This window comes from Tiliqua scincoides, chromosome 12 (assembly GCF_035046505.1).
Source record: "Tiliqua scincoides isolate rTilSci1 chromosome 12, rTilSci1.hap2, whole genome shotgun sequence".
NCBI lineage: Eukaryota > Metazoa > Chordata > Lepidosauria > Squamata > Scincidae > Tiliqua > Tiliqua scincoides.
This window is the reverse complement of record NC_089832.1, coordinates 14,975,448-14,984,439: the sequence shown is the minus strand read 5'-3', so window position 1 is coordinate 14,984,439 and position 8,992 is coordinate 14,975,448. Positions and strand designations below refer to the sequence as shown.

General features: G+C 43.5%; 1 protein-coding gene across 2 annotated transcripts in view; it reads left to right on the top strand.

Moving 5' to 3' along the window:
- The window catches only part of TENM1 (teneurin transmembrane protein 1), a 277,961-nt gene extending 269,234 nt beyond the window's left edge, over positions 1-8,727 (top strand). For both annotated transcript variants that reach the window (XM_066640043.1, XM_066640042.1), the window contains 2 exons: positions 2,889-3,031; positions 4,053-8,727. In XM_066640043.1, coding sequence (XP_066496140.1) covers positions 2,889-3,031; positions 4,053-4,811 — 902 coding nt within the window. In that variant the 3' untranslated portion in view covers positions 4,812-8,727. The remainder of the gene's footprint in view (positions 1-2,888; positions 3,032-4,052) is intronic.
- Positions 8,728-8,992: the final 265 nt, after the last annotated feature.

The window sequence follows — 8,992 nt, the reverse complement described above, 5'->3', positions numbered from 1 at the left end:
AATAAAAATAATACTCTAGATCAGTGGTTCTCACACCCTTAGTACCAGGAGCCACTTTTTAGAATGAGAATTTGTCAGGATCCACCAGAAGTGATATCATGACCAGTAGTGACATCAACAAGCAGGAAAAGTTTTAGCAATCCTAGGCTGCAACCCTACCCACACTTACCCAGGGGTAAGTCCCATTTACTAACATTGTTAAAAGAATATACATAATAGCTTGTTAAAAGTACAGATCTGCAACATTTCCCCAAATGCAGTCACATACCATGGGAGCATCAAGTCTAATATATTCAAAATAGAATATTGAAATGAATGGGGAATTGAAATTGGCTCACGACCCACCTAGTGGGTCCCCGACCCACAGTTTGAGAAACACTGCTCTCGATGCAGCTCTGCTGATAGGCGTGCCAATCTCGGGTACCAGGTTCATTTGCTAGGATTGGCACAGAATGATTCCTGTCTGAAACCCTGGTCAGCTGCTGCCAACCAGTGTAGACAGGTCAGAATTGGTGGTGACTCAAGCAGGCAGTTCTCTATGTTACCTTGGAAGTCAGGCTCATTTATTTCAATAGGTTTTAAAGTTCAAATGCCAGTAGGTAGGATTTGGAGCGTCCTCTGAGCTCACAATAGCTGCTTTCCTGCTTGTTGGTTTCAGTGTGTTGACTGAACTTGAGAAGCTCTGGCTTGTTTTTATACCCTCTACCCCAGTGGTTCCCAAACTTTTTAGCACTAGGACCCACTTTTTTAAAACTACACTCTATCAGGACCCACCTAGGTTTACCAGACTTTTAAAAAAGGAGATCTAGAAAGAAATAATATTTCATTTATTAATAACACAGGCCAACACACGTTTTGCTTCCTTAAACATTACACCAATTCCTGGGTATATTTGGGTACATTATTTCCAAAAATGGCATCCGTTTTGCCCTATCACGTCCTGGGTATCACGTCCAATTCCTGGGTATATTTGGGTACATTATTTCCAAAAATGGCATCCGTTTTGCCCTATCACGTCCTGGGTATCACGTCCAATTCCTGGGTATATTTGGGTACATTATTTCCAAAAATGGCATCCGTTTTGCCCTATCACGTCTAGTTTTGGAGATATAGTATAGCCTCATTAGTGAATGGTTCAAGCAGCTTCTTCATGAGGAAGCCATGGTGTAGGCTTCCTCATGAGGAAGCTGCTTGGACCATTCACTAAAGAGGCTATGCCGTGTCCCCAAAACTAGATGAGATAGGGCAAAACGGATGCCATTTTTGGAATCGGCACCCCAAATTCATGTCAAACCACCATAAAGTTTGGGAAAAACTTTTCTGACCCTCAATTTTGTGAGCCTGTGTAACCAGAGAAAAGACCCTCAAACGTTTATCAACCTATATTTACACATGCTTGCAAACTTCAGCAGCTCAGCTGCTTGCAGGGAAATTAGCAGTTATCTTGCAAACTACAGGAGCTGAGCTCTTTGCAAGGTAATTAGCAGCTACAGTATCCAATTTTTGAATAGCCTGAGGCAATTAATTATCTGATCTTTACATCACCCTTTGGCAACCCGCCAAAAATGAGGTTGTGACCCACCAGTGGGTCCCAGCCAACAGTTTAGGAACCACTGCTATACCCTATCCATAGTGACTTGCATAAATTTCATCAGGGTTAGTGTGGTCTCATTCCCCACAATGCAAAATTATTATAATTCCTGTTCACTGGTCTGTCCTGTTCCCCCACCACATACAGCTTTCTTTAACCTGATGACAAGTTACATACAGTTCCCAACATACTATTTCAAAAAGGGATGGGGTTGTAGCTTAGTGGACTAGCATTTTCTCTGTGTTCAGAGGTCCAGGTTCAATTCCTGGTATCTCCGGGCTGCTGCCTGATTTATAAATGCCAAGGGGTTTGACTATAATGGTGATTGGGCTGCAGTACTCCCTTCCCAAAGTAGCAGCTTGTTTAACCCTTGATGCACACAGCTTAAACTGCCCTGTCAGTTTCATGAAACAATTAGGTCAGGACCCACTGGTGGGTCCCGGACACACAGTTTGAGAACCACTGCTTAGACCAGGGGTGTCCAAACTTTTGGGCAGGAGGGCCACATCACCTCTCTAACTGTGTTGGGGGCCGGGGGGGGGGGAAGAATTAATTTGCATTAAAATTTGAATAAATTTACATAAATGAATATTAGAAATGAACGAATGAAGGTCTTGCAGTAACTCAAGGCCTATAAAAGGCCTTGCACTAAGCAAGGCCAGCCTTTCCTTTGCTGCCACTGCTGCATCACAGATGTGAAACAGCAAGTAGTGGAGGGAGCCCTTGTCCCACAGCTCAGGCGAGAGTCAAACAGTTGTCCTCATACTGAGAGCAGTTGTGTTGGGCCAGCACGGGCTCCAGCAAGTCTCCGGGGGGCCAGAGACTCATTGGAGACTGAGGGCTCCCTGAGGGCCTGATTGGGAGCCCCCGAGGGCCACAAGTGGCCCCCGGGCCGGGGTTTGGGCACCCCTGGCTTAGACTATAGCAGACACTTCCTGTTCGAGAAGGGAAAGGCAGTGTTAATTTGTTTTAAAATAATAAACACTTTGGAAATAGTAGGCTGACTTCATTTTAGTGGCATGATAGGCAGTTAACTAGAAATAATCTAGGAGAATTTCCTGCTATTGGCAGGGTGTTGGAGTGAATGACCATGTGTGATTCTAGTGAGGTTTCTAAGGCTGCAAACCTACACACGTACCTGGGGGTAAGTCTCATTGAACTCAGCGAACCTTACATCAGCCTAGACATGAATAGCATTGCACCGTTAATGTCTCTGAGAACTTGATTGTGATGCAATTCTTCTGGAGTGCAACATGTTAGCTGCACATGTTGACTGTATTTTTGATGTACTTTGTAGATATTGGAAGTTGGCTCGAGCTGTTTGGTTTCCAGCTTCACAATGTCCTCCCTGGATACCCAAAGCCAGAGATGAATGCTTTAGAGACTATGTATGAACTTGTACAGCTTCAAACAAAGACCCAGGAGTGGGACCCTGGAAAGGTGAGCAAATAAGGGAAGAAGAGGGTGGAGACTGGGGCAGGGAAGGGTGTGTGTCACGTCTGGGAGGAGGGGGTGTTAGCATCATCAGCTCCACCAATATCCTGTCCCCTTCCTGGCCTCAATCCACTTACCTGGGTTCACTTGGCCTTGTGCCAGCAAAGGCTTACAAATGTTCCCTTACCTCAGGAAGGCCTTCTTGGCTCAAAACTTCATGCAAGATGTCACTGCACACATTCAAACTCTATGTGATTCTCTTGATTTTGAATGCATTTTTGTCTTTCCATAGAATTGAATGCTGAGGACTAGTGGCATTGGTTTATTTGAAGTAGATAAGAGAGCACAGGTCAGGAAAAATAATGCTAGGGCAATATGTGTCCTTCATCTCATTTTGCTATGGACAACCATGAGAGAGAAGGGAGTGGAGATAGCGAGTGTATTTACAGCAAGAGCAAATGAAGTGTGTGAATAGTATTGGGTGAACAATGTCATGGGTGAACAATATATTTGTGGGGATATGCGTGTGTGAATGACAGGCTGAGCATTGAGTTCTCTCTGCAAGTGTATATGGGAATGAAGAAGATAAATATGTAACAGGTGCTACTGTATACCCCCCCCTCAGTACTACACACAAAGTGTGAGTCTTGTGCAGGGAGCATGGGCGGCTAGCGTATGTGAGTGCTGTATGTGTGAACCAAAGATAGAGCAAAGAAGCTATAAGAAACTAGGAGCATTTTCCGTGAATGCTTGTCAATTTTGTGTTCTCTGAGATGGCCACTAGAGGGCACTGGAGAGACTAAGAGTGAGTCTTTGCCTGAAAATACAATGGCAGAAAGGTTGCAAGGCTGCCTCTTCTTTGCAATTTCAGTCCCTAATTTTCCTTATTTTCCTAATTTTCCTGTGAGTCGGGACTAAAACTGGGTCAAATCCACAGGTTCCAAGCCTGCAGATGAGTACCCACTGTATGTTTCTGTAATGACCAATATTCTTCCTTACTTTATCTTGCTTCTGTTTTCTTTTCCAGACTGTACTCGGCATTCAGTGCGAACTACAAAAGCAACTCAGAAACTTCATTTCTTTGGACCAGCTCCCCATGACTCCAAAATACAGTGATGGGAGATGTGAGGAGAGAGCAAAACAATCGCGTTTTGCTGCTGTACCCTCCGTCTTTGGGAAGGGCATCAAGTTTGCCATTAAGGACGGCTTGGTGACAGCGGACGTGATCGGCGTTGCCAACGATGACAGCCGGCGCATTGCCGCCATCCTCAACAACGCCCACTACCTGGAGGACCTGCATTTTACCATAGACGGGCGAGACACCCACTATTTCATCAAGCTGGGTTCTTTGGAAGAAGACCTGGCGCTCATAGGGAACACTGGAGGGCGGCGCATTCTGGAGAACGGGGTCAACATCACCGTGTCGCAAATGACTTCGGTCATCAACGGGAGGACTAGACGGTTTGCCGACATCCAACTCCAGCATGGTTCTCTGTGTTTTAACGTTCGCTACGGAACGACGGTAGAAGAGGAGAAGAACCATGTCTTGGAAGTCGCTAGACAGAGAGCAGTCGCTCAGGCCTGGACTAGGGAGCAAAGGCGACTCCAAGATGGTGAAGAAGGAAGCAGGGCTTGGACAGAAGGGGAGAAACAGCAGCTTCTAAGCACGGGAAAGGTGCAAGGTTATGATGGATATTTTGTTCTATCCGTGGAGCAGTACCTGGAACTTTCTGACAGTGCCAACAATATTCACTTTATGAGACAGAGCGAAATAGGCAGGAGGTAACAAAAACAAAAAAAAATCTCTGCCTTTGCATCACCAAAGACTGCCTGTTTTTAAGAACAATTACGGAAAGGGTTATTGTATTGGTTTTTCTAGATCAGAACTCTGTATATATCGATATAGAGGGAGAAAAAATACATATCCAACTGCCTTTAAATGTGACAGAAGATGGTATTTTAATATAGTTTGTTTCAAACTCTTTGGGAGAGGGTGGTGGTTTTCAGTTCTAGCGTGGCCGGATCCAGCGTTCGGAAGCAGCGTTCTCGGTGTTGAACTTCACTTGAAAACCGTTCACGCGGGCAAAAAAGATTCGGGGCACTCTCCCTTCCCTTCTTCAGGACACGTTTTCTTGATTTTTATACCTTGCCTCCAATATGGCAGTGATTGAGCTAATGCCCTTGATCAAATTCGCGACACGATCGGACGAGTCTTCAGTTCATGTGCTGCATTTTTTTTTTAAACTGAGCCTTTGGGCACATCTCCAAGGGAGAGGTACATCCATAGATACATTTCCCTTTTCCATGCAAGGAAGACACCAGCCCTTTCATCTTCACGTCTGCTCATTCGGGAGCTGTGATGCTATCCCGCTATTAATACATCTCAAACAATCTGTTTTAGTCCTTGCCTTACAGGACTAGTCGTCTCACTGTGGAGGTGATAAAAAAGCAATGAGTCAAGATTTCAAGAATCAAAGCGCTGCTGATCATTGTGTTCATAAATGACGACGCTAGCGGAGGGGTCATGGGTCAGTTCAGTTCAGAGTGTATTGGATAAGAAAGTCTGAATAGGAACGCTACTGTAGGTAATCCCCTTGTAAAATTTGCCTGGCCTAAGGTTTCGTAGGAGAGACAGTGTCTTTATTAGACCACCTCATCTATAGACAGGGTCACGGCATTTCCAGTAGGGTGAAACCATTTGTCTGGTGCTTATAGCTACTCATCAAAGCCTTCTTTTGCACATATGCCCAAGGTTGAGAAGACATTTGCCCATGATGAGCTTATCACCATACGAAGGTGACCTCAGTTGGCCATTGGCCAACTCAAAAGTTGAGCTCTTTGGCCAACTAAAAAAAAAAAGTCAGAAGCTTGCCATGCTGCAATCTGTATTTGTTTTTAACAGTTACCTTTCTTGTGTGTTCTGCCAAAGCAAACTTGGGTCCTTAGTCGCAAGCACTTTTACTTACAATCATTTCCCATCAAAATCAGTTATGGAAAGAAGCTTCGTCGAAGTGACCAAAACCACATTAAGGCTACCCTGAAATAAATAGTTGAAGGATAGTCTTGGGGACCTCATCCTTATGACAAAGTGGGAAATGATTATGATGGAGGGGGCAAAATGGGTATTTAGGGAACCTGGCACACGATGAAGTGATTGTGTAGTTGATCTCATAGACGTACAGCTTGCAATTCAATCTATACTTCACCAACATTTGACCTCTTTCTTAAAGCTTTTCAGTATTTTGTGTCAAGCTGCAATTTTTGGCCATTCCCTTGCAAGTTGAAGTAACTCAACCCACTTTGTCAACCTGTCAGTTTAATCATATGAACTGGCCCTTTATGTATGTATTGGTGTACATTGTCTGTTTTGTTTCGTTTATTTATTGAATAAGCAGTAGGAGAAGCAGAATAAGCTGCCGAAGTGAAGCATGTACTAAGTGCAATGCCTCATTCATCCATCCATTCAGATTCAGTGCTCATATTTCTTTGAACTGATTGTAGCTTCTACTGGACATGTAAAATATACGGTACTGTTAGGGGTAGGCCTGATTATGAAATGAGATCTGAACCTACCAACATTTGGAAAAAATATATAGGTTGCAGCTGGTGCTCGCCCCAAAGAGACAAAGGGGAGATGTTTTACAGATTTGCCACCATCCCCATGGCCTCCTCTTCCTTCATTTTAAATCCAGCATGGAAAAAGAAGGAGAATCTGAAGTGAAACAGTGGTACGGAGTGCTCTTATAAGCGTAGCCAACTGCCCTGACTTTGGCGGCAGCAGTGAGTGGTTTCAGGTGGGTGCCTGAACACCCACAGCTCCCTACTCTACCATTTGAGACGACCACCACTTTAATGCACCTCATGGGGTGGGTCAGCCCAAGAAATAATTGATTTCCCATTCATATATTTGAAATCTCACCTATACATGTGGAGGCTGCACCTAACATAGACAGCTGGCTATGGCTCTGCCCCATGGCATCTCCATCTCTGATCACCGGAAGTAGAACTGTAAGTGAGGCCCAGAGAGTAATTTCTACTCCCTTTAATCATGGGATGACAGAGAACACACCATTGGAGCCAGCTAAGGCAATCGGATAAATCAGCATTGGACCCTAACCTGTTATTGTATTGATGGCTGTGATCTGGTGGTCATTTCCCTTGAAATCACGGGGGTCTTGAATACCTCCACACCAGACTAAAGTGGATCTTCAGATCCATGTATGTGCACTTTTAATTCAGAGAAAGTCACTACTGGACTTTTATATAGAGAATGTGCATTCATAATTATGTATTTTAGCACTGATGTAAAGCTGTTGGCACTAGTGGAGTGGGTTCCCCTTAGCCCTTCTTTTTAGTAGCTCATGAACTAAAGTACCTTTTTTTCCAAATGCTTTAAATACCCAGAAGGAACAAATGTTTGATTCTCTTTCCTAAATAGCGATTAGCTTGAACTGTGCATTTCTAGTATGTAATACATATTACGTTAGCTTGTGCCTTGAGTTCCTTACAGTTATATTTGTATTATATCCAGGAAATGCACTTTATATATGACCTACCACGGAGGGTTTTTTTTATTGCTGCCTTGAATACTGTTGTTTTTCATTATTAAGCCAAAAGTTCAGTCTATGAAATGGATTGCAGTGTTTCGTTTTATAGATTGGCCCAGGTACATCTAACAAGTACTGCTTGGTTTTCCCAATGTGGATTACAAAAGTATTAACTTGCAGTGCCCCTGATGTCTGGTGGTGTCAGATAAATGTTTTGCTTCCGAAATTCAGGAAAAGAAAAAAAATTGCATGTATGGCCACTGACACAATCCACCAAGCTCTGGTCCTTTTCAGGTATCTTTGTAATGGAAGATGGTTGTTGGGCAAAATCATTGCCCGATGGGTTTCATCTTAAAGCAAGAACATTAGGAAGGCACTTCCTCATTTAAACTTTTTTTTTTAAGTCTTGGAAAGAACATGTTTCTTGAGATTCTGCACTGTTGACCCAATCATTCTGGCTCCATGGTGTTTTGCCATTCTCAGAGTGATGTGCTGTGTTGTTGTGTACTTATGAAAAGGCAGTTGTTGTTTTTTTTGCCAGAGAACACTTTGTCACTTTAAAGAGGGCTTGAGATTATCTCACCCCACTGAGCATAGGAGATCATGGATATTTTTGCACACCTCCGTGCAAGTCCCTTCTTTTACCCTTTTCCATTGCTGAACTCAGACACTGTAAAATAGTTTGGAGGTGTGCCAGGGGTGAATATATGAACCCAAGTGAACATCAAGCATCTGAGTGCTGGGCGAAATGTTTTGTGTGTGTGTGTATATGTATGCTTTAGTTTGTTACCTCCAAGAGTATATTTTAAATTGAGAGACTGTATCAGAAAACCCGCTGTTCTTTTCTCTTCTATTTAGCAAAAGTTGGAGAAAAGACACACAGCTGGGAAAATGAACAAAACTGCCTAATGAACAAAAAAAAGTGTCACATCTCACCAAGGTCAGGGTGACCAGATGCCCTCGTTTTCCAGGGCATGTCCTCTTTTTTAGCTTTGTGCCCTGAAAAAGAACTTAAATGTCCTCCTTTTCTCTGTGAGCAGTCCCATGCAGGCAGTGCATAGCCTTCTTATAATGAATAAATTATATGTAATATAGTTTTGAATTTAATAATAAGGAATAGAGTGTTTAAATTAACCACGTGAAATCAATATGCGAGCGTTTTTAGCTTTTATTTTGTCATGTACCATGATCTCGGAAGCTAAGCAGGGTCAGGCCTGGTTTGTACTTGGATGGGAGACCGCCTGGGAATACTGGGTGCTGTAGTCTTATACCATAGTCTTTCGAGACTGAAGGTTGCCAACCATGTCATGTCCTACATTTTGGGGTTCCTTGTCCCCTTTTGTGGTTATGACATCTGGTCACCCCGACCAAGGTGGGCAACCACGATCCCTCAGAGCAGTTCTGAAATTGTTAGGGGAGG